The following is a 25819-nucleotide window of genomic DNA, read 5'->3' as shown; positions in this document are numbered from 1 at the left end:
GCTCCAGTAGTGCTTAGTTGTCCTTAATGTCATTAGAAACAATTTTGTTAGATTGTATCGTGACAGCTATCATATCAGCATGCATTTAAAAGAAAAACATATCAAAACTGGTGGAGTTTTGTGTAGCTATTTTAATATTGAAGATGGAAGAAAAAAAGCAACATTTTCAGCATATTGTGCTTTATTATTTCAAGAAAGGTGAAAGCACAACTGAAACCCAAAAAAAAAGATTTGTGCAGTGCATGGAGAAGGTGCTGTGACTGATGGAATGTGTCAAAAGTGGTTTGCGAACTTTCGTGCTGGAGATTTCTCACTGGACGATGCTCCATGGTCGGGACCAGTTGAAGTTGATCACGATCAAATCGAGACATTAATTGAGAACAATCAACGTTATACCACGAGGGATATAGCCGACAGACTCAAAATACCCAAATGAAGAGCTGAAAATCATCTGCACCAGCTTGGTTATGTTCATCGCTTTGATGTTTGGGTTCCACATAAGTTAAGAGAAAAAAACCTTCTTGACAGCATTTCCGCATCCGATTCTCTACTTAAATGTAAGGAAAACATTCCATTTTTAAAACCAGTTGTGACAGGCGATGAAAAGTGGATACTGTACAATAATGTGGAATGGAAGAGATTGTGGAACAAGCGAAATGAACCACCACCAACCACAGCAAAGGCCGGTCTTCATCCAAAGAAGGTGATGTTGCGTACATGGTGGGATTGGAAGCGAGTCCTCTATTATGAGCTCCTTCCGTAAAACCAAACGACTGATTCCAGCAAGTATTGCTCACAATTAGACCAACTGAAAAGCAGCAATAGATGAAAAATGTCCGGAATTAGTCAGCAGAAAACACATAATCTTCCATCAGGATAACGCAAGACGGTGTGTTTCTTTGATGACCAGGCAAAGACTGTTACAGCTTGGCTGGGAAGTTCTGATTCATCCACCATATTCACCAGACACTGCACCTTCAGATTTCCATTTATTTCAGTCTTTACAAAATTCTCTTAATGGAAAAGATTTCAATTCCCTGGAAGACTGTAAAAGGCACCTGGAACAGTTCTTTGCTCAAAAAGATAAAGTTTTGGGAAGATGGAATTATGAAGATGCCTGAAAAATGGCAGAAGGTACTGGAACAAAGGGTGAATATGTTGTTCTGTAAAGTTCTTGGTGAAAGTGAAAAATGTGTCTTTTATTTTTACTTAAAGACCAAAGGCATTTTTTGTCCAACCCAATATTTTATTTGGAATTTTTGCGTCGATATTCTTAAGATTGGTCAGTAATTTTCTCTGTTTCTTATATGAAGTACATCTGTTTAGCTTTCCTCTCTTTTCTGGAATTAGGTTGGTAAGTTATGTTTTCCTAGAAACTTGATCATCTCATTCATATTTGCATAGAGTCCAGCAAAGGAGGGCTTTTGTTCTTTGAATTTCCAGGCTTTGTTATGATTTCCCACGATCATTTCTCATGTTGTGTAGGTTTGATTTCACCCTTTTCCTTGCGTAGGGTAGGCAGAAGTTTGTTTTCAGAGAGCTAGTTTGGTTTTATTTTTCAGTTCTAATCTTTTTCTGTTTTCCAAATGATTAATTTCAACTATATTTTTATTATTCCCTTTCTAACTTCATGAATGGTATGCTGAAGGCATTCATTTTTGTTTATTAATATAATTTTATAAGGACAAGAATTTTCATCTGAACACCACTTTAGCTATCTCTCGGGTTCTGAAAGGTAGTCTACACATATATATTTCATATTAGCTACTGCTATTATTATTATTTATGTGGAAAGCCACTGGAGAGTTAAGGAAAGAAATAAGTTTGGTTTTCTAGGATAGGGCTAGATTAAGGTGGGCCTTGAGTGGGAGGTGTTGGTTAGAGATTTTTAACTTGATAAAAATAGTATTAAGAAGCCACTGGGGAGCTTTGGAAAGTAACATGATATAAATGTTGTTTTGAAATGATGAACATCTCACATATTAACATTACCTTATCTAGTATTTTGTCTTTTCCAAAGCAATTTTGGATAGGAAATGCCTCTTTCAGCAAAGATGGAAAAAAGAAGGCTTATCTATCTCCTTCTCAAAAATGATATGGTCCAATCCCATAAACGAATACCTACCTAGAACTTCTCATGATTGTTTTGAATGTTGTACACTGGCTGAAATCTTTCATTACTGACTTTAGAATTTCATACAGAAAGCTCCTTTAAATTTGAAGCATATCCTATAATTAATTGGACTGTGGAGCAATCATTCACTTCTACTCTAGCACTTCATGTTATCCCTCATTTGGAACTGACCTTTGCCTTCTGAGGTGTTTTATTTCTCTAGTAGGTTGTAAATTTCTCATATAAGTACAGTATCTTTTATATTGTAGGAGGTCAATTCATATTTGTTATTAAATTATTTTGCTTAAAACTACTCCTGTATAATTATAAAATTCTCACAATGTGCATATGAGTAGTTGAAATACTCCAAGATAATTGTCTACCTTATCTTTATATTATCCCTAATCATATTCAACATTTTCAGTTGTCTTTCTATACTAAATAGGTAACCTGCACTTTATCCCGCGTTCTATTATTCGAGTAACTAAACTAGTAAATTGGTGTGTGTTATACCAGATCCACAGTCTCTTTTATTTGATTTTTGTTCAAGGGCTAATAGTTCCTACTCAATGTCCACTGTTCTCTTCTTTCTTACAGATTTTATCGGAGGAGGAAATGTGCCTACAAAAAACTGTATTTCCTAGACTCCTCTCCAGGTGAGAGCAGCCGTGTGTCTAAATTCTGGCCACATGAATGTAGGTGGAAATTATTGAGCTAGAAAATTCCTGCCTAGAATTTGGAGGGCAAGCCTGGAGGAGAATCATGCTCACAGGAAGGATGGTGGACTAGAAAGCTAGAAAGTGTGAATGAGACTAGCTACGCAATTTGCAGGGGCAGCACAAAAGGAAAATGCCAACAACAGAGCATTGCCTCTGGCGCTGGGCCCTTGGAAGCATGGGGCCCTATGTGACTGCATGGGTCACATGCTGGTGAAGCTGGCCCTGTGTGTGAAGGAACTGGGGCCCGAGGATGTTGTCGAGCTGCCATGTCAGCCCTGGACTGCCCGTCTGTTCTTCTTTTAATAGAGAGGAGCACAGCCCCCTTCTTGTTTAAGCCTCTGTTATCTGGATTTGCTGTGAGGTGCATTCCATAACTGATGCAGTGCTATGACTACCTTCATTTTACAGATGGAGAAACTGATGCTCAGACAGTTTGCTACCTGATCCATGGTGACCCATCTGGGGTGTGGACTCAGGCCCTGTGAGTAGGGGTCACATACTCTTTTTTTTTTTTTTTTAATTTATTTATTTTTGCTGTGTTGGGTCTTCGTTTCTGTGCGAGGGCTTTCTCTAGTTGTGGCAAGCGGGGCCACTCTTCATCGCGGTGCACGGGCTTCTCACTATCGCGGGCTCTCCTGTTGTGGAGCACAGGCTCCAGATGCGCAGGCTCAGTAGTTGTGGCTCACGGGCCCAGTTGCTCCGCGGCATGTGGGATCTTCCCAGACCAGGGCTCGAACCCGTGTCCCCTGCATTGGCAGGCGGATTCTCAACCACTGCGCCACCAGGGAAGCCCCACATACTCTTTCCTGTGCCAACACATTGTCTTTCTTTTCCTACAGAGATATAATCATTCTGCGTTTCCTTTTTCCAGCAAGATACTGCATTCTGCAGGTTTGCTGGTCTCACTATGGTCCCTCTGGGTAGCCTATAATAGGAGGAGGTTAGCTTCATCTCATTGGTGGTTCCTCATTCACATTTAATTGTACTCTGGAGTGGGCAAGTTGCAGGGCCTCAGTCCACATTTAAAATATTGCCCAAAAGTGATTCACTCTTGTCTCTAGTGATTCACTCTTGTCTCTAGCATAATATTTATACTCTGATTCCTCAGTAATTCTCCCTTTGTAGATAAAGCGTCAAGATCTTACATAATTCAGTTAAAAAAGAAACTCAAAATATGTGAGAGCCCATCTGATGTGGGTTTCCATCTACTTGACCCTTCAGGAGGAAAGCATTTATTCTTCTAATAGTGCCTTAGGATAAACAGTGTTGATCGCCCTTTGGGTGTTCTCATGCATGGCCGTGGGAAGCACTGTGGCCATTAACTATTATCTATTTTATTAGCATACAAGCCATGGCTGCCACTTCAATGCTCCAGGACCCCAGGGTAACATAGGTTATATTTGCTGGGTTTGTGCTCCAAGGTGACTGCGGGTTTGCTCAGCTCCAGGGCCAGCACCCAGCTTGGTTAACAGACACAGGTTCTGGACCAAGTCCAGAGTGGTGCTGGGGTGGAGGTCAGTGTATGATTGCAGGTAATCAGTGTACTATGTGGGATGCTGGCAATGGCATTGGGAAACCCACCTTCTCCCTCTTGGTAGGAGGAGAGAAAACCTCCTACCTTCCCCAAGAGGAAGGAGTTCCAGTCTGTTCATCCAGATTCCAGGACATGAATGTTGGTTGTTCACCAACAGGCACATGAAGTGTATGTGCCTCCTTGCCTCTTCCGTTGGTTAGAGGGTCAGGATCCCTCCCAAGCTGGGCCAGGCAGGATAACGCATCGGTGCTGGGGAGGCCCTGGGGCTTGGAGGCTGGGGATCAGACCTGGATTTAGGTTGAAGCCTCTACTTAGGCCTTGGCTTCCAGCCCGTTTTTACCATATACCTTGCATTGGAGTGTCAGGCCCATTTGTGACTATGTGGCCTTTAGGCGGTCCACGGAGGACAGAACTGTGGTGTTCTGGGGTCCTTGTCTATAGTATCATTTTTAAATATCACCCAAATCTCACTGCAAGGGGGGGCCCTCTGTCGACACCTTGATTTCAGTTCTAGGCTCTAGAACTGTGAGATTGAACTTTTCTGTTGTTTAAGCTACTCGTCTGTGGTACTTTGTTATGACAACCCGACTACCATGCTTGGGAACGAGGTTGGGTTCTCCTATTTTAAAGGCTAGTGGACTCCGTGGTTAGAAGTGGGAATACCACACTGTGAAGTATTTGAAATCATCACCATACCTTTTCTTCCACTGTTCAAATATAGTAGCTTCTTGACTACAAGAAGCTCATAAATGTTCGTCAACAAACTGGACTACTTACATGCAATAGAAGACTTTCTGTCTCACTCCTACTTTGGTAAAATAAGGAAATGGGGGTAGAGTTTTTGTGATCTGAGTTGGGTCACGTGGAGGTCAGGTCAGTGGTAACGTGGAATAGATGGGAGGCTCCCTAGCTTATCGTGTTAGTCGTCTATTGATGAGAACTCTCTGATTCTTGATGAGAAGTTGCTAAAAAGATGATGGAGGATTTTTCTTCCAGTCCTGAAATACTTAGTGCAGTGCCCAGCACTGATAGGTACTAAAGACTGTACTATCACTATTAGTGTCCAATCCTGGAAAAGGATTGCTTTTCTTAAGTCAGTGGTCAGAGGGGGAGTATCTGCCCCTTGAAATTTATGTCTCATCGGTGGTGCTTAATAAAGTATTTAAATGATATTAATGGGTCTGAACATGATGCCTTGAGCAATCTGGGTTAGAACATTTTAAACTTTATACCACACTGCTAATAAATCACTTCTCAAAAGACTAGGTCTTCAGCATCTGGTAGCTGGCCAACACAAAAATACTTCTTTAACAAATCAAAAACATGCAGTGTTTTATGAAAGAAATTGATAGAGTCAGGAAAATCAAATCCAGCGTCTCCAAGATATCCTAATCATGGAGCATGAAAGTTCTAATATATGACATTTTACCACTAGGTTTGCTATCAAGAAAACTGAGCATCGTAAAAATAAGGTTTTTAAAAGTGCTGAAAACTTTAATTCACTAAAACCAGGAAATATTATATTTGTATACTAAATTTTCTGGCCTCTGAGTGACCGTTTGCCAAAAACTTGGCCTAAAGAGAGTTTTGCAAATTTCTGGAGGACAGGGATTGTCTCTTTTTCTTACACATGAGATCCACATCTTGCCCTGCCTATCAGTCTAGGATAATGAATATATATTCAGTAAATGCTTGTTGAATGAACCAATGTGTGAATGATTTTCTTGGTGGGTTTCTATGAACTGAGGGAGAAGAGGCAACATATCAATAAAGAATGAACATTTTTGCTTTGAAATAAGGAAGACAATTTATTGTAGTGAGATTATACTGAAGTTGTACCTATGCCCGCCAACGCATATAAAGTAATTCCCTCCACACTATTGAAGAAGACACCAGTGAACTACAAAGAAACTCAAAGTGCTAGAAATCAGTTAATGTTGCATAGTGTAATGCATTTTCACTAACTTACCTAAATTTAAAGTTAGATGATTAGAGGACATACTGAAGTATTTTTCATACATATTAACAACAGCTTTTTCTTTTACTGGAGCTTGCAATGCCTTTGGTAACTCCAAACAGTGACAACTCTATTCCTTGCTGTTTCTTTCATCTTACTATGGTGACTAGTTATCACAAAGCTGCTTACTAGAGGAAACTTCTAACAGAGACTTAAACATTTTCCCCTAAATGGAGTTTGTGGAAAATATGAAAATTGGCACACTGTTTAGGCAACATAAAAAAAGAAAAGACTATTTTTAAACCCTAACCCCTAGAAAAATGCCCCAGGAGGCAGAGAACAGCCATGCAGTTTAGCGCAAGTTCACAAACAAATATATACACATATCAACGTAGACCTCTTTGCACCCAGCGCCTTGTCTAGAACGCATTTTATACATTTGCTACATGTGGCACAAATGCAGGGGCACAGACACTGCCTGAGTGCTGTTGAGGAGCTGGGTAGCTGTCCTCTCTGAGGAGGTATCTACACAACTTTCCAACGGAGCTTATTCACGACTTTTTGGAAAACAGAGTCTAAGAGCAGCTCTTTACACAGCCTTGTGTGTACAGAGGTGCCATGCGCTGTGTCTGGATGATGGGTCCACCTCCTAGATGTAGGATTCCTTAGCGAATCGGAACTGATCAGCATCAAAGACGGGCTGACTACACCGCCGGGCCAGGAGGGCCTGCTTGTTCTTCTGTTGAGACTCAGACACAGTTCTCAGCCGATGCAGCTCAGGTCTCCTGGTGACAGTCACCTGTCCTGTCGTGTCTATAGAAGCACAGACAGTCCTGCTCTGCTTCCAGCTCTCAGTCCTGGGCCACCGTCGGGGCCCGTCCAGTGGCTCCTGACTGCATATATTTCTTGAGTCCTCTCCGTGGTGGACAGGGAGAGGTGGCGGTAGCCGGGCGTCCAGGCTTAGCATCCTGGCCCTCATGCTGCCAACTGTTTGGCTCCCGTAGGTGGCGAGCTCCAAGGCCTGGTACCGAATGGCCTCCTCGTAAGAGGGGGGGCCACCAGGGCTCCTTTGATCCACCGGCTGGAACGTGTTCTCCACCGAGAGGGAGTGGGCCCCCGAGTTAAAGTCCATAGCTGTTTGGCCGTGGGTGTCAGGCAAGTTTTCTTGGACGATTCGGCCAGCAAGCTGGCTTTCTTTTTTAAGACCTTTCTTTACCTGGTCTCTGGCGCAGCCCTTGGATTCCGCAGCCACAGCAGAGCTGCGGGCTTTGGTTAACACTTTTTGGTGAGAGGCGAAGGAGAATGACATGGAGTGTTTTTTTATTTCTCTGTCGGGCTTACTTTTCTCAGTCTTTGTGAAAGACTGATGTCTGGTGAAGAAGTTTCTTTTGGGACTGGAAGGAGAAGCCAGGGCTGAGCTGTCGGAGAGCACGTCCAGGGAGCCACTGGAGACGGCTTTGGGGGTCAGTGTGCACGCTGACACCAAACCCTGAGCCGGGCTCTGCACCCTCGGGTCTCGCGGCCCCTGGGTTTTGCCTTCCGCTGCAGGAAACACCTCCTCTGGAAATGGGTCCTCGGCTTCCTCACTTGCAAAACAAGGGGCCGCCTGGGCCGCGGTGAAGTCATCCTCACTTCGTGTGAGTTTCGGGTTTGCTCTCCTGCCCTCAAGGCACTCCTTCGAGGATGCCGCCGTGCTGGGGTCCGAGTACCTCCTGTCTGGTTGCCTGAGGGAGCCTTTCAGTCTGGGCACACTGCTGAGGACAGGCTCCCAAGGGTGCGGCGGGCCTCTGGGCTCCAGGCTGGCAGCCGGGTCCGAGGACCCTGGGGGCCACCTGCTCAGGGACCCCACGGCGCTGGGCTCCGCGTCGGGGTCGGGGTCGTTGCTGTCATAGGCCGAGTCATTCTGCAGGGTCGACACGTCTGGGGGAAGTTAAGGGACGGTTGAGCTTTCATTCAGTTACTTTTAGAAATAAACCTAAGTACCGTTCACCTACTTATTCCAAGTATGGTGCCAGGGAGTTTGGTGATGCTAATTTGGGGCTTGGTATGAAAGAAACTGGCCACATTAAAATTCTGTTTCTTTCCATATCTACTATTTTGAGGTGGAGAAGATAAGTAGGAAAATGAAGCGAGAGACGGAGGAAATGAGAAAGGAGAGAAAACAGCATTCCACTGAAAATTTATTGATCTGAAATTTAAAACGGATCCTTTGGATGGCTCTTTTGACTGGATCCATCCCCATTTTAACAGACCCATACTCCACTGTGTGGAAACAGAATCTTCTTACGCCAACTCTCTAGCTAAAAGTTACTTAGTAAAATTAGCAGTTCTTCATGATTTAGAAGAGGAAGGGGAAGGTTCCAGGCTGAAGCTGACTGAGTGTCTGCAGCCCGAGGAAACAGTGCAGGAAAACTCGAGAGAAAAGTTTCTGTGTTTAGTGACTTCCCTACAGACTGGAGTCTACTCTAATTTGGTGATGTGTGAAGGTGACTTCTGCTTCAGATACCAGGGATGCTTTACATTACTGGTCTGGACTGGTAGCTGGCCATGAACTTGACCCCAGAGTCAGAATCAATTGAGAGCACCTTCCGCACCTGAACTGTCAGTGTGTTCCAGGGAGTCATCAGAAGCAATTCTGGAATGCCCTGGCATGTTCTCCCCAAATATTTCAAAGCAGTTGTCGATGAGGAATTCCACCAGTGTCTTAACCTGTGAGGAAAAGTTAACAGGTTGTCAGCTTAATGAGACCTTTATTTATTTTTAAAGGAAGGTGGTTAAGAATGGGGACGTAGCGGGGGTCAGCAGTTAGGGAGGTGCCAAAATGGTCATGAGAGATCTTTATGTGTCTGAAAGGAGCATCCGGAAAATTGGTAACAATCACCTATATGAAAATTATTTTTGAGACATGCACTTTTAATTTGTGAATTTTAAAAAATATATTACATTAAAGTAACAAAAATTTTCATTTAAGGAGTCTCCCAAATTGGTAGCTGAGCTGACAGAGTGTGATGCACGAAAGAGAGAAAAGTGAAAGGGCCTTTCCATCCTGGGACACAGTCATGTAAAAGATGGGTATCGATTGTCCTCTGTCTCGTAGGATGATAGAGGACGCAGGCCTAGCTTTACTCAGTTTCATCCAATGTACCCACCCAAGGGAATGGAACTATGACCAAAGCATTTGCCTTTCGTATTTTCACCATGATCTCGACTGAGTCAGAGAAGTTCACGGGCATTTTATTGCTTGGCTTTTGCAAACAGACGATGAGTTTCTTAGAAATAGACAGAAACGAACCTTATCATTCAGGTCTCTCCGGGCTTCGAACGACAGGTTTTGCTCATTCTCCGGGCTCAGCACATTGGGCCCGATGCAGATGGCGAGATTGCTGGCATCCATCCTGTTGACCTCAGAGTTCTTGCTGATGACGTGGAGCACGGAGACCAGGTGCTTGAGCAGCAGGTGGTTGGGCTGCGGGAGCTTATCTGCAACCCTGGAATGGAGTTCGGGAAGGCTGGTTTTAGGGGAGGCTCACAGCCTGTCTAGCTTGAGGGTGGCAAGTTGAAAGTTTCTGCCTAACCCAGACTTCCTTTAAAATGAGGAAGGTTCATTTTCACAAGAGACATTGTGAAACGTTCATTCAGACACTTCCAGTGGCAACTGACACGGAATGAGTCAGTTAACCACAGATCCTGAAGCCCTAAAAAACTGGCCTTTGTGATCAGGACACCGATAACATGGCCCTTTATGCTTTACATAGATCTTAAGTTACGAAATATTAACTCCTGCAGTAAAATACATAGTTTAATACATCTTGAAAATCATTTTGTTGAGCAACCATTTAGCCATGTAGAATGTCTTTCTGCTTCTAACACTGCACGACTATTTTTTTTTTTAAAGAATACAGTCATTTGCCTTTTTAAAAACTGTGCTCATCAAATGAAGAGGACACATTTTTATACCATTCTGAGAAATCTTTATGGAGATTAAATCAGTTTATAAGAGCATGTTCATAAAAATTGTGATAGCAGCACTTAAATGGCAACATTGGCACTACTACTAATAAATTAGAATTGTAAAGCTTCATAGCTTCAGAAAATGAAATGGTATCTCTAACATAAGGATCGTTCATTTCTCATAAGAAGATATTGTTATGAAAGAGCTTTGTGTCTGTAAGCAGAAACTTATTGTGATAATCGTAGGGACAGACACACTAATGTCTTCAATTCAATAAATATTTCATTGAAAATATTCAGCCATGTGAGACAATCATCATATATAGACAGACTTCCATAGGATTTGGCAAAAGCGCTGTTATTTTAGCGTTGGGTGTTTAAGATTTCCTAGTCTCTAACGGGTCACACTTCCATTTATATATGGAATTGTTTTTGCTGTGGTTGGAATTTGTTTTTGTATAGTTTTCATTTGGGTTAATTATAAGAATATGAAATATGCGATGGAATTTTATGAACAAACAACCCCTTCCAGATTGTTTACTATGCTTTAAGGGATGTTTTGTGGGAGAATAGTTGCTTTGCACGACACCAGTGTACAGGTTAAGGAGACCCCAGATTCCTACACCTGGCTGGTTACCCTGCTTTGAGGCTTTCATCTATGAGTTTGTTCCATACTTTCTTGAACTACTTATATTTTTATACTCCCCACCTCTTGGGATTTGTGAGTACTGAAGTCCGCTTTCTATCTTTGAAGAGGTGCTTCCTTTCATTTGGCTAAAACTACTTTTAAAAATTTCCAGGGTACCTCTAGATTTGTATTCTGGGAGTGGATGAACAATGCCACTTGAACTCCCTAAACATTGCAATATACGTAAACCACTCTGACAGTTACGTGCAGAATCAAAGGATGGAGACTGTGGGGGCCTGGCCTCTGGGGACGAGGCTGGCAACTTACTGCTTCAGGGCCTCGATCCTGTCCTCTTCACTCTGCTTCTCCAGGGCGCCCATCCACTCCTCAAACAGGTCGCAGGACAGGAGCTTCAGTGGGATACTTCTGAGGAAGTCCTGGAGGGTGGGAGGGGACCGTTCATGTTACACAACGTGCTGCCATCATTCCACCTCATTTGTCAAATCTCAGGGACTCTGTGCTCATCCCCTACACGGGCTGTGCCCTTTCCTTCCTGCATTCATTAGCCTGGAGAAATCTCTCACCTGACTTGTCTCTCAGCAGCTTCCTAACAACAGGCGCAGTAAGGCCATCATCCAGGGGGCCACCAGACTTAGGGGAATGGACTCGGCCATGGGACGATCCAAGTGCTTTTCCTCAAGTCAATTTCCTTAGGGGGAATTTAATGCATCACCTTCTGTTGGAATCTGGGGTCACAGAGATGCTTATACCAATAAATAAAGGCTTAACTAAAAAAATTAAACTCTAAGATCAGTTTCCTTTGCTTTGTGGGGTAAAGAGCCCATATCTTACTTCCTGAGCATCCATGTGTGAGAGCCCATCAGCAGGTCATTTGGCACCAATGCTGTGAACTCACCTTAAAGACCACCGCCAGGAGGTGCACGGGGAGACTTTTCAGATCCACCACGCCTCCGGAGTTGAGCTCTTCCTTAAGCTCTTTACGGGCTTTCTCGTTGGCTGCTTTCCTGAATATTCCTTCAGTGGAAGGGCCTTTAAGGCATAGTATAGTGAGAATATCCTAAAGGAAAGGGGTATAGAAATAGGAGGTGGTTACCCTTGGTTTGAAGACACGCTTCACTGCTACTAACACAGGAAAAATCTATGTTTTGGTAGGAGAAAAAGAATTAAAGTAGTGGACAGGAACAGTATCTAACTTTACCTGTTATAAAACATCCTCTCCATAAAAGTTAGTTCTCCAGGATCCTAAGACAGTCTTAACAAGAGACTGTTAATGCCAGTTTTTCCTTTCAGTCTGGTTGCTATCAACTGTCTCCCTCGGCCCTGCCATTTTTCTAAGAGGAGGTAAATTGTGAAAGCTGGAGTTTGCACATTCTAAAACCATTTCAGGCCTCTCTCCTTCCAAGTCATTCCATATAAACATTGGATTTCTGATCATAAACTCTATGAATCTCTGTCTCTTGATTTCTCAGAAGCTACACATTTTCAGCATTCTTCTCTCCATGAAGTTAGAAGGATGGAGGGACCATCAACCTGAGCTCAGTGGCAAACACAACCGATTTCTAGGCTGTAAGCAGCCAGGTGTTCTCCTGACTGCATTCCTAAGTGGGAACACCATTTCCAAACGTGGGGAAAAAACCTCAAGATTGGCCCCAACGAGTTTAGCATTGAGAGTGCCGTTCAGACTTCCCGAGGACTTTTCACAGCTGGCAGGAAACCGAAGTAGGTCCACGCGTGAGTGTGCACCTACCTGAATGGGTCTGGGGAGTGTGTCATTGTCACTGCAGATGGCTGACAAGGGCTGATCAAATAGGGATGACCTCAATTCTGGCTCTGAAGCCCCAGAAAAATCTGATGAAGAAGAAAGCCTTCTCATGAGAAAGAGCCAGTTCAGCACCTTCTTTCTCTTCTTAATTTCTACAGCCAAGAAAACAAAGCAAAGAGAAATTAGATTAAAATATTGATAAGCAAGGATCCAGATAAGACAACGGATATTGTCATCTCTGGTTTGCCGTGTGGGACAAATAATATTGAAAAACCGAGAAAGCAAAGGGTGTGAATCTTAATCTAGAAAAATCAACCTGAAAAACAACTGCATTGTTACCAGGGCAGCCAGCCCCTAAACAGCAACACCAAGGTTCCTCAAAGACTCCACCTTTCCTGTTTTTACGCTTTACCAACTGTTTGCTACAGAAAATGAGCAAAACCTAACTAAGCAGATCATAAACAACCATCTTAACATATTGACCTTAATAAACACGGTGGATATTTCTGATGTGAAATAGATTATTTTAATTTCTTCCTTTGACTAGTGAAGAAAATGAAACTTATAGGAAGAGGAAGTGACTTGCTCAAGACCATTTTGAAGGCTCTACACTGGGCGGGCCATTAAACAAACCTCTGTGGCCATGCTAACACTCACCACTAGGGGGAGCTACACCATGCCATCTGTCTACAGTCACCTGCAGGGTTTTCCCAGTGGATGCTTTAGGGAAGGGCGGGCACAAATTGCTGCAGGAAGGTTTGAACCTAGACCTTTTACCAAGAAATTTTATCTTTGCAAAAGCCTGAAGACGTGTGCAACGGGTATAACGTCTAACAAGTTTCCTTCTTTCTCTGTTTTCTCCTCCTTTTTTTTCTAATTATAAAAGCTACATATTCTAAATGCATTGGCATATGTTTCTATACTTTTTATACCATCAAGTGGAGGAGGATGGATAGAGAACTGGCTTGTCCTCATAGTTCAGGAGAACTGGGTCAGGGTTACTTTATAATGGAATGAATTGTGGAAAAAATTGAACGGTGGGTTCTTTGGGATTGGAGATTAGTAACAATTGCTTCATGTGCTCTTAGAATCATTCTCCGTTAGAGGAGGGCAAGAGTGGTACAGGCAACTGTGTATTTTTCACATGTAAGCACATTTTAATTGTCAAAACATAAATGCCAGGAGACCTGTAACTCCATTAAAACCCCTCTGGAGAGCTGGGGGGTTAGCTTAGGGAAGATCTTTTCTATCAGAGCGCTGGCTCTCTAGTGAGCTGGAGCCTTCCTGCCATGCAAGTGTTAATGTTCTGTGGTCTTTAAAAGAACACTTTGAAAAATAATTCCTAGTAAAGCACTGTGGTTTGGCAAACTGAGAACCTCTACATAAAAGATCTGTATGTTTTCAAAACTCACCAATTAGCTGGCAAAGACTGTTTTCGCTCTCACATGATGCCAACAGAGGATGTTCCTTGATGTCACCCTAAAAATAGATTTATTTTAGTTTAAAATAATGACTGAAGAAATCTGCCCAGTCTTTCCCCACAAAATACATTCAACATTTTATTCATATCAAAAACTAGTCAAGTGTCCGTTAATTTTTTCTATCTTCCAGAATCAGTGTTAATGTCCTGCTTATCATGATAGAAGATCTCAATTAATATTCGTCTTTCATTTACTACACTTATTATGTTGATTTTCTCTCCTGATAACTAAACAATACAAATGATATTCAATTAAAATAAAGTTTTCCATCTCACAGTGCAGATAAAAAGTTTTAAACATTGCTTTCTTACCTCTGATCCACATTCAATTAATGTCTCCATATTACTGGCATTTAGTGTTTTTGACTAAAAGAGAAAACACTGAATTAGGTAAACCTCTTTGACTCTCGCCATGAGAAAACATGAATTAATAAATGTAAGAAGGGCGCATACAGCATGACAGCTGCTTGTCAACTTCATTAGAGTTTGGACTGACTGTCCAGTGATGAGCTTTGCTCCTGTGCGGCCTTGGCTCTGTCTACGAGAAATCATATGGGAAGAGGTTAGGAGGGATACATGTAATGTATTGGCCAATTTCAGTGCCACTCTGATTAAACACAAAGTTTGAAACTACTGGCTAGAAAAGTTTTCCTTTAAAGTCAGTTATACACCATTGTAAAGCAATTATACTCCAATAAAGATGTTAAAAAAATAAAGTCAGTTATATGTTACCAGATGTCTTATGCTATTAAACGCAACATCTGAACACACTTATTTCTAAATGTTTTAAACCTGATATCTTCATAATGACAAACTTTGTTATTCATTTATTACGTTCCCATCAGGAGATAACCTGAATAACAATTACAATAACAACTAACTCTTATTTGGAGAGCTCACTGTGTGTCGGGGCACTGTATTAAGTGCTTTGCACAGATTTTCTCATCTAACTGGAAAAGGAAAAAAGGTATTCCCAGGATGCTACTTACAGCAGACATACAACAAAGATAACAGAATTGTACAGAATTCCTATACCCCAAAAATGCAGGCTTCACATTATGTGTTTATTCTTTATAACACTATTTGTTGCATATTCCACGGTGTCACTGTTTCCTGTTGGATAAGATCTTAAAGCCCAGTGACCCGCTAGGCAGCTCACTGTCTTGTCACGTTAATTTATGGTACTTACCCTCGGAGGGCCTCCACCCAGACTTCTTCTACCTCCCGTGAACTGTGGAAAATGGGAGAAACAGCATGACACTCTGCTCCAACTAATCCACCGTCAGTGAGGAGACTGAACTGCTCTAACTTCACAAGTTCTGTGTTATAAGGGAGAGGGGGCGGGCAGGTGGAAATTCAGAATATTACTGAGACCGGAAAGAACATCACGGGCTGTCACCGGGACAGAGTCAGCCAGACACTGTAGAGCTCTCACTTCCTCATTCCTTTTAGGGCAGCTCTGGTTCTTTTTTTTTTTTCTTCTTCTTCCACTTCAAAGCAAGACATCTGTAAACTACTAAGAGTGGAAAAGATGACATATGGCCATAGGTGAAGACTCTGATTAATGTCATAGGTGGGATGTATGAATAAGAAATTGTGTTATTCCGTACGTAAACATCATTGTATTTTCTAAAGTGGTAATTTCAGGTGCCCTTTTTTTTGTATCCTGTTTGGGTGCTATCTCCCCTCCCACCCACCATCTCCTCTGTTCTCCAGTCACTATACATTGATAAGCACCCTCTAGGTGCGGGATGTTGTCCCTCTAAGAAACCCAAGACACGCTGCCTCTTTTGAAAAGTAGTCACCATCCAAAGCCAGGTCTGGAATTAGAACGAGTCCACCAGAGCAGGCTGTCAACATATTAACCTCTTCTTTCCCTAACTCAATACTTAGGTCATAGTCAGATTAGATCTAATTCTGTCATGGGAGGTAAACAAAAAAATTCCTTTGGTCAGACCATTCGAAAGCAGAAAGGAGATGGTGAATTTCATCTGTGGATCCTGCCTTCTGGGTAAGAGAGAAGGCTGGACTTTTCTGTGGCTTAAGGCTGCATATGAAATGACTCAAGTTCCTCGACAACAGAATGGAGACATAAATTGTGACACATTCACACAGTGGAGTCTTACAGAGCCCTAAGAATGAATAGTGTATAACTACATTCAACAGTACGGTTGGGTCTCACAAAATAATGTTGAGCGAAAGAGGCCAGACACAAAAGATTGCATCTTGCCTGCAAAGCCCCCAAACAGCAAAAGCTATCTGTGCTATTTAGAAGCCACAATAGCGTTTCCCTAGGGCTGGATAGTGACTGAGGGATCAGAGAGGGGCTTTGAAATGGTCCGTCTCGTGGTCCAGGTGCTGCTAGGCTTAGGTGTACATTTCTGTGTGTATGCTGTGCTTCAACAGAAAGTTTACAAAAACCTTGACTTAATTCATTATTAGCGCCTGTAAATTCTAAGCCTCTTTTTATATTGATAGCGCTATTGTCTTTATACTGAAAGGAGGTCCTGATTAGGCATGTTTTCGGAAACAAGCACAGAGCTGTTAACATTTGCCCGGTAACTCGGAGTCTTGGCGGTGACCTCAGAACAGAACCAGTGTCCAGGCTTCCAGCCAGAGGCGCCCTCTCTTAAAACTGCCAGAGTTCACGCAGCACCCCCACCACATCTGTAGGCGTTATTGCTCTTTCACCCTCCCTCTTACAAACCTCTGAGATGAATTCACTGATTTTCATTATTATTATGAAAAAGGGCATTTATGCTGTCCTCTCCTAGAGTCAGACACATGGAAGGTACTCAATAAATAATTTCTGTATAAATACATTTACTTATGAAATATTCACAATAGGATATTACTATAATACATATTCTTTGCTAATACATATTTTATGAACTTTCTCATTGGATACTTTCTTTGGTTCTTCTAAGAAACTTAATGTTTGCACTGCTCTTACAACTAAAGCATCCATCCTCAATTGACATATTTCCGTCTTTTTAAAAATGAAGACCATATTTATTTCTAATCCTTAGGGCTTCTTACGTTATGCCCTATACCCCACAATACACATTCCACCAGTGATTTAAAAACTTTCTTTTTGTCATGGGATTCTATATTCAAAGGAAGATGAACCTAGAATCCTGATACATAAAATGTTAAAAGACTTGTTTTTAGAGTATGTTGCTCTAGTGAGAGATGGGTGGGGAAATCATAGGCCCATCCGTTTTGCATCTTCTGACAAGTCCAAGCTGGGGAGTTCTTGAGGAGACTCAAACGCTCATATACCAGCAGTTCTCAAAGTGCCTTTAGTGATCCCTGGAGCCCTTTCAGGAGGGTCCACGAGGTCAAACTAATTTGTAACAATACTGAGATGCTATTTGCCTTTTTGACTCCATTCTCTCAAGAGTATATAGTGGAGTTTTCTAGAGACCACATGATGTGGGATGTTTTGATAGCTATGGGAATGCAAACTTGCATTTTCTTGTGTTTTAAATTTTTCTCAGTTTTAATTTCTCCTACGATACATATGGGTAGATGTAACTTAGGGAAATTAACGTGCTTTAGAATTGTCAATAATTTTGTAAAGGGTTCCTGAGACCAAAAATGTTTGAGAACTGCTGATCTACATCATATCTTTGCATGTGAGAAAATTCCACATTCGTGTCTTATTTGCCTATTATCTTCACCCTATTTATAGCCATAGCCATTTTCAATGAAAATCATTGCCAAGGTGTGTTGCCCGACAGTCCATCACTCCACACTGCATATTGTTTATTAAGAGCTTCAACAGGGCTTCCCTGGTGGCGCAGTGGTTGGGGATCCGCCTGCCGATGCAGGGGACGCAGGTTCATTCCCCCGTCCGGGAAGATGCCACGTGCCGCGGAGCGGCTGGGCCCGTGAGCCATGGCCGCTGAGCCTGCGCGTCCGGAGCCTGTGCCCCGCAACGGGAGAGGCCACAATAGTGAGAGGCCCGCGTACCGCAAAAAAAAAAAAAAAAAAGCTTCAACAAGTCTTAGAGTGAAGAAAGGATTCTTTCCTGCTCGGTTACATCTGCTGCACTGTGATTTTCCATGTTTTTCATGATGGCTCTGTGCTGGCAGCTGCCCCAAGCGGTCTTCACCCCCTTTCCTCTACTTCTGAGTCTTGTGTCCTTTATGGCAGTCACTTCACTACATTTCTTCTCAGTTGTTCTAGGGACACAGACGTCCTTCTATATATAAACTATAAGCTCAGCCGTCGACATATGGCAGTGCGGAAAAATGAGGAAGTAGGACATAAGAAAAGTGCTGTTTCTCTTTGGAGATGTCATTTAAAACACTGTGAATTTTTAAGTGAAATTTCATTGTTGCTGGGGATTATATATATTTTTTTATGTAGAGGAGCATGTCTTTAAATTTATTATGAAATACAATAAGAAATAGACTTTTATATAAACATTTTCATTACGTGTTTCAGTAACAGCTCTTTTGAAAAGTGGAATAATGTGTTTGTTAATTATGTTGTGATAACTTTGGACTTTTTAAAAGGAAGAAATGATAAAAATGCAAATGCTATAAATTATATTGAATAAAAAATTCCCTTTAATCTGGTCTATTTTCTTCCTTTCCTCCCCCTCCTCCTTTTTCCTCTTCTTTTTTTTTTTTCCGGTATGCGGGCCTCTCACTGTTGCGGCCTCTCCCGTTGCGGAGCACAGGCTCCGGACGCGCAGGCTCAGCGGCCATGGCTCACGCGCCCAGCCGCTCTGCGGCATTTGGGATCCTCCCGGACCAGGGCACGAACCCGCGTCCCCTGCATCGGCAGGCGGACTCTCAACCACTGCGCCACCTCTTCTTTTTTTTGAGACTGAATTATGGGACTAGACATGAATATTTATTGACATTGAATTTCAGGGCTGAATGGGTTTTAAGTGAGCAACTAGTTTAACGTCCTGTCCGATGCTTTTATCTCTGCAGCACCCCTTAACAAATTGCCTCTTTGAGATTGTTCTCGAAGTCCTCTCTTTCTGAGAGCATTCCAACTGCTGAGTGAGCCATTCCCTAATTCAGCAGAAGGCTCCTGGCTACGTCAGAGTGAAGCCTGTCTTGAAAGCTTTTCCTGTTTTAAATCCCATTCTATCCTGGGAGATAGCCTTCCAGCTTCTTCTATTCAACCCCTGCGGCCCCCATGCCTCCCACCCCAAAACAAACAGACAAAGACACTTCTCAGTAGGTGACATCCTTTGTTGGCATCCATCATCAGCTCTGCATTCTAAGATTTCAAGGCAAAAGAAAGGGGTAGTGAGTCGCTTATTTAACACTACTACGTGCCCTCTATTGTCCTAGCCCTTTTCAAATACCTCATTTCACATCATTTTTAGAACCACACTGAGTACGTCCCTCTCGCTGTCTTATGGCTGAGTCACCCGCGGCTCCATGTCAGGTCATTTACACAACGTCACTCTGTTGAACCTAGTGTTTTGACACTAAGTCCAGTGCTCTTTCCATGATTTCTCTTAAGGATAATCCTTCATTTATATTCATTTATAAATGGAAACAAGAGGTCTAGACCTTGTATACCAATATAGACCAGACGAGTCCAGGTGGATCCCTATGGGGAGTTCTTACCAAGCAGACAGAGTCAGATTTAGGACATTGTCTTGAAACTTCAAAATCTCCTTCTGTCCGTTTCATTAAAAATAATCAATCAGGGCTTCCCTGGTGGCGCAGTGGTTGAGAGTCCGCCTGCCGATGCAGGGGACGCGGGTTCGTGCCCCGGTCCGGGAAGATCCCACATGCCGCGGAGCGGCTGGGCCCGTGAGCCATGGCCGCTGAGCCTGCACGTCCGGAGCCTGTGCTCTGCAACGGGAGAGGCCACAACAGTGAGAGGCCTGCGTACCGCAAAAAAAAAGAAAAACTCGATCTCTTAGACTACTATGCTTCTCTTCCCTGTCAGTCTTTCCTAAAAAAAAAAAAAAAACATAAAAAAATAATCAGATACAATTTACATCATCTTTAAAAAATACATAGCACCAAAGATTCAGTGACCCGCAGAAACTGTTACACAGAGAGATTAGCATATTTCACTTGTCTATAATTCTTCCATCTGCCTACAACACACTACTTTACTGAAGTTAGTAGTAAGTAAGCCAACAGAAAAGAGTTAAGTTAGAGCCCCTCATTTTTCAAAGCAGTAATATCTTTTGGCTCTTCTTATAGACTGGACCATTGATGGGAGAACCAAGAGGGAAGTACCATTTTTGATGTCCCTGGGAGATTCTAAGAGTCATCATCTAAATAACAGGTAAGGTTTGCAACTGATGGTAAGCCACCATCAGCAGCTGGTCCTGGTGGCTGGCCAAGGAGACACCCACCTCGTCCACCATCAGTGCTGCCCTGCTCGGCACATGGTTCCCACTGTGGAAATAGAGTCATAGAGGACAGGTCCTGCACCACTGATTCTGAAACTCTCAAGAGTAAGTTTCACTGCTGCAGTTCCTCTGCAGTTTCTACAATAGTAGAACATTTGTGAATACAGTGTGAAATTTGGAAGCAGCCATATCGAAAAACAAACAAACGAAAAATCAGTTTCACTCTCTCCATAGTCTTGCCTCATAATTTCTTTCGAAAAGCAAGTTCTTACCCTGCATGACAAGAGTTTTCAGAACATGGAAAGAAACTTAAATGGCTTTTGCTAGCAAGCAGAAATAGACAAGACAGGCGGTCAGGTTGAAGAAAAACACACACTCGTAAAGGTGATTCTCACGTTAGGACGTTTATTACTTAGCTCCTGGTCACAAGAGATTTTTCTCCCAAGAACTGGCTTTGTTTTTACGGTGGCGAGTGTCTAAAGACAATAAACTCTGGGACAGGGTCTGTGATTCCTGTGCTGAGTGCACATTTTCGTGGTGTTACTGAGAGCACTTAGGTTTCTTCCTGCATCTCCAGGCTGACTCAGGGTACCCCTTCACGAAGGCTCTTACTACTCCAGTCCTGACAGTTGTGACCAAGACTTATGAGTCATTCACCCTGTATTTTCCAGATGGACTGTGCAGTCTTACCCATCTTGCTGTGGGAACACCCACTTGAGAACCAGTCTTTCCATTCCAGGCTCACTCTTCCTTTCTCTCCCTTGGTCCGCTCAGTGACCCAGAGCCCCAAGTTTCTCAATTAGAGTGATATCAATTACTTCTTGCATAGAGGATTATTTTCCCAAAGAGGTCACAATTTCCTCGAGGACTTTTCCATCACGCCGGTACCTGGCTACCTAATGATGGATGGATACACTGATCTTCTAGAAAGTTTTTCAAGTTACAAATAAAAAAATTTTAAAAGAATCTAGCCTTCTTTTCTGAATATGACTTGTCATGTTTTAGCTACAGAGTCTATTGTCATTCCCTAAAAGTGCACCCTTGCACCTCCAGGCCTGTGGTGAAGCTGCTTCCCTCCCTGGAAGGCTGTTCACCACATCAGCCCTGTGGAATCATCCCCTTCCCTCCCTCCGAGTCCAGCTCAAGTCCCATCTCCTCTAAGATGTTTCCCACAGACCCTTGCAGAATGAATCAAGCTCCCTTCCCTTGTTCTGCAGCAGCAGTTCACCCTGTGCCTCCAGAAAGCAGGGGCCAGTCTTCCCCTTTTGTCCTTACAAGTGCCCTGCAGAGTGCATTGTACAGAGTAGGCAGTTACTATACTTCCATTATTTTCCACAATAAAATTCTGTTATTAAATGAAAGCATTTGACTCTCACTGTATGTTTATTGGTGTTGAAATGTGTTACTTAGCCTCTTTGTCTTTGCTTTGTTGAGAAGGATCTTCTCTCTGTCGTGATGGGACAGTGATGCCCATGGGGGATGCCACGGACTTTGAGGACCTCCTGTCCCAGCAAGCCTGGCCCCTGTGATCCGCAGGCTTAGGTTGACAGTAGTGCATTAGATTTAGGCCCATGGACTTTCTGGTTGTGCCCGAGGTAAGGAGGCCTCACCTGGCTAGGCTTGAGACAGCAGGGCTCAGCACCCGGATGCTGACTCTGTCACGAACTTGGAGGGCGCACAAACACGACTGTCTCATCACCCCGCACCCTCCACCCACCGAAGCCTCACTTCTCCCAGAGGAGGAAATCCTACAATGTTTCATCCCGGATGCTATAGCTCCACCTGCCCCGGGGCCAGGTTCCATGCTGCGTGGCTGAGGGGACCAGGGCACCAGGACTTAGTATCAAGGACCAGGCCCAGTGGAGTCAACTGTGGCCCAAGGCTCAGCCTCTCTCTGCCGCGAACTCGCTGCTGTCCAGCCAGACTGGGCTCAGTTCTCATCTTTAAATGAGGGCCTGGGATTCACGAATCGGCAGGGCACACGGCTCTGCTAAATTCCTTTTATTTGATGAATGTGGTTGTAGTGAATTAGCAGGAAAACTCCTTGCCTGCCTCTTCTCTAAGAAACTTCCAGTAAAGTCTGTGGGCGCGTGGGATGGGACTGGAGGAGACGCGTCCCAGCGCCTCCCAGCCCGGGGCTTGCGGAGGGCGCTCGGGGCGGAGGGCAGGTGGGGACTCGGTCTGGCGTGGAAGGCATCCAGCCCACGTCCTTTAAGGCCATTTGTTTCCCTGGCAGGAAAAGGGCTGTCCTCCAGCCAAATTTTAACTCATGCTACTGCACGAGGGTTACCTGAACATCCCTGAGGTTTGCTGGGACCAGTATCCCTAAACATTGCAGGTGTCATTGTGTCTTGCAGAATTATTCGCTGTACCCACAAATGCCTGCGTTTTTGTGGTGGATACATGTATTTTAAATTTGCCTCTCAGATCTCTGTGATAATTAATCTTTGTATTGGAATACAGAATAGCCTCAGCATAAAATAATATTTGAGGAATTCTGTGTTTTCAGAAACCTGGCTCAAAAAATAAGAAAGGCTAGGAGAAAATGTTCTTTTTAAACTGCCTTCCCCACTTATGGAGACCACGATAAAGAATTAGAAATAAAATATCCTGAGATTAGAAGATTAGAATCTGTGAATTGCTGATGATATAGCTACCACCATGTCATAGGCAAGGCAACACTCCAACTTACTTCATATATCACTTTAAGAACTAAAGGATCCTTCCTTTCTGATGGTATTTTGGCCCCCAAAATTGCACAAAGAAAACACAGTGTCAAAAAAGGGTATGCCATCAACCCTGACCATAACTTAACTGTGGCATAATTCAGCAGATTTTTTTGAAGAAAAACAGAAAATTATGAAAATTGAAGTTCTTTGTTAGCAGTCTACAAAATCCATATGAGGCATTTGTTAAAAAAAAAAAAATCTGAATCAAAAAGGTGGTAACTATGGAAAAATGTTTAGTTAGCCCATGATTCCAAAATGCCTTTTAAAGAGATATTTACTCTAGTTTAATTTTTTTTTAACTTATTGCTTTTTTCATTTGTCATGTGAAAAAAAATTACCCAGGGCTTTTACCTCCTGTTTAAATTTTTAAAAAGAAAAGTATTTGTCATTTTGAACGCGTGTGGTCCCTTTCTCAGATACTATGCCTTATTTGGTGTCTCCTGAGGAATGGCCTCTGAGGACCGTGTCGGCTCCCAGGGCTGGGCGTTCAGGGTGGTGCGGCCGTAAGTGGGGCAGCGTGGTCAGCATCCACGCAGCTCCCACCGGGAGAAGGGGCAGGGGGTCTCCATCCGACTCCAACCTGGCCTGAACGAGCTTGTCAGTGATGAGGGTTCTGTGCTCGGTGGGTGGCTTGGTCTCATTTTCAGATTCAGCTACCCACAACTTTTCATGACGTTCCTCACCCCTTAGTGGTTGGGACTGGTTGAGCGCCATTTTTTCTCCGTAACTGGAGCCTTTCTGATGCGCTCTCTCTAGTCCACGCTGGTTCTGATTTAGATCCCAGGGTATCACGTAGAGCTTGTGTGATTTTTTATATGAAGAGTCTTTGGACAGAGGGGTCAAGGTGAATCCATGAGGATTCTGGTGAAGCTGATAAGCTTCCCTTAGAGAAAGGGGGATGAGAAAATGGACCGAGAGAATGAGAACAAATTTACACTAGGCCGTGGGAGAACGTCTGGTCATCCGTATACATAGTTGATATTCATAATTGCTCAGCCCTCCCCTTCCGGGGGTGAATGGACGGGACCAGGCCCCTGCTCTGTTCTTTGTAGCCCACGACTCCTGGGCTCTTCCTACAGAAAAAAGAACCACAAGGTTTTGCCTCCTGCCTTTGGCCATAAAACATCATACAGAATGCTAGTAACCAGGTGACATATTTTTTAAAAATTCTTGTATCTTCCCAAAATTTTACATATGTTGACTGTGAAACTGAGCCCAAATGCCATTTCTCTGAGATATATCCTTTGTGAAAAGTTCAGTAAATCTCAAAGGGCAACCCGTTTTTCAAATTTGCCATATAGTGGAGCTCAAACTTGAGCAGCTATCAGCATCACCTGGAGGGCTTATTAAAACCCGGGTTGTGGGCCTCCGCCCCAGAGCTTCTGATTCAGCATGTCTGGGGAGAGGCCTAGAACTCTGCATTCCTCAGAAGTCCCAGGCGATGCTGAGGCAGCTGGTCTGGGGACCACACTTGGAAAACCTACTGGTGAAGTGTCATGAAAAAGTAAAAAGTAAACGCGGGCTTCCCTGGTGGCGCAGTGGTTGAGAGTCCGCCTGCCGATGCACGGGACACGGGTTTGTGCCCCGGTCCGGGAGGATCCCACATGCCGCAGAGCGGCTGGGCCCGTGAGCCATGGCCGCTGAGCCTGCGCGTCCGGAGCCTGTGCTCCGCAACGGAAGAGGCCACAACAGTGAGAGGCCTGCGTACCGCAAAAAAAAAAAAAAAAGTAAATGCGTTTACTCCTGCTTCCTGGGCATTGGGGTGGTCTATGTAATGACATTTTTATAATCACTGGGTTTTTCCACAATTCTAGCACTTTGTTGGCTTTCATGCATTTGTCTTGCCCCTGAAATGAGCCTGCAGGCCGTTACAATGGAGAAATTCATTCCGACACCCTGAGACAGCCCTGGGGGCCCAAAAGGAAGTTCACAAATGTTCATTTGTAAGAATGAGTAAAATGACAGCTTCCCCAGTCAGGAGTGATACTTCTGCTTTTATCAGATACTTGAATGTATCTCTGCTCCTGGCTGCTGTGCTCAACGCTGTTTTCCCAGATAAAAATTTGGGGGCTACTCCAAAGGAACTGTGCAAACTTTCGTGCCCAGAATAATCCCAAGAACCTTTAATAGGCAGCCAGAGAGATAAGGCACGTACTGCTTGATTCACTTAGAGTCCCAAGATCTTACGAAACAGAAGCTTTGCTAATTTTATTTTATTTTTCAAATAAATGTGGTAATCACCTGTTGGTGACTCATTTCCAGTGGCCCTGGGTTAAGGAAACCAAATGCACCACAAGTTACACTAGCCTGTTCTGAACCTTGGAGTCGGCTGTTTGCCCACAGGGCATCTATTCCCCATTAGGAGAGCTCAGCTGTCTACAAAAAGGTTGAAGGCAAGCTTCCTTTACTATTGCTACCAGAACATGCCATGTGAGAGAGAGAGAGAGTGTGTGTATGTATGTGTATAACATTGTCCTTTCACTTACACATCACAAATGACCAGGTAGACAGAATAAATAAGTGTTAGTTGAATCTTTCTTGCCAAATGAGATAAGGCAGTTTCAAGTTTAAACAGCAGTCCT

At 43.4% G+C, this 25819-nt stretch overlaps 1 protein-coding gene and 1 long non-coding RNA gene across 5 annotated transcripts in view; one reads left to right on the top strand and one right to left on the bottom strand.

The window, feature by feature from the left end:
- Positions 1-25819, top strand: part of LOC113607120 (uncharacterized) — a 99921-nt gene that overhangs the window by 26678 nt on the left and 47424 nt on the right. For 2 of the 4 annotated variants that reach the window (XR_003427812.1, XR_003427816.1), the window contains exons 2-4: positions 2711-2769; positions 3241-3313; positions 20357-21466. This is a non-coding gene — a long non-coding RNA (uncharacterized LOC113607120). Of the gene's footprint in view, positions 1-2710; positions 2770-3240; positions 3314-20356; positions 21467-21561; positions 21864-25819 lie in introns of those variants that run through there. The other 2 variants (XR_003427819.1, XR_003427813.1) reach the window with 2 other exon arrangements.
- TAGAP (T cell activation RhoGTPase activating protein) lies at positions 6148-15485 on the bottom strand. The gene is made up of 10 exons (XM_027082170.1): positions 15355-15485; positions 14619-14703; positions 14478-14531; positions 14098-14164; positions 12671-12837; positions 11819-11980; positions 11230-11339; positions 9616-9811; positions 8918-9032; positions 6148-8243 (listed from the first exon to the last, which is right to left on the bottom strand). Exons 2-10 carry the CDS (start codon positions 14643-14645, stop codon positions 6973-6975), a joined length of 2169 nt encoding a protein of 722 aa, XP_026937971.1. The 5' UTR covers positions 14646-14703; positions 15355-15485; the 3' UTR covers positions 6148-6972.

Source organism: Aethalodelphis obliquidens, unplaced genomic scaffold (assembly GCF_003676395.1).
Source record: "Aethalodelphis obliquidens isolate GAN/ISIS:26980383/991018 unplaced genomic scaffold, ASM367639v1 scaffold3, whole genome shotgun sequence".
Taxonomy (NCBI): domain Eukaryota; kingdom Metazoa; phylum Chordata; class Mammalia; order Artiodactyla; family Delphinidae; genus Aethalodelphis; species Aethalodelphis obliquidens.
Note: the sequence above shows the minus strand (reverse complement) of the source record. Positions and strands in the feature narration are given on the sequence as shown.

What these genes read in the sequence shown, in the direction of transcription:
- TAGAP (XM_027082170.1), bottom strand. Translation starts at nt 14,645, where the DNA reads ATGAAGTTGACAAGCAGCTGTCATGCT. An exon ending in TAATTGAATGTGGATCAGAG is followed by an intron (nt 14,165 to 14,477) that starts GTAAGAAAGCAA and finishes ATCTATTTTTAG; the next exon opens with GGTGACATCAAGGAACATCC. An exon ending in GGAACACACTGACAGTTCAG is followed by an intron (nt 8,244 to 8,917) that starts GTGCGGAAGGTG and finishes AACTTCCCCCAG; the next exon opens with ACGTGTCGACCCTGCAGAAT.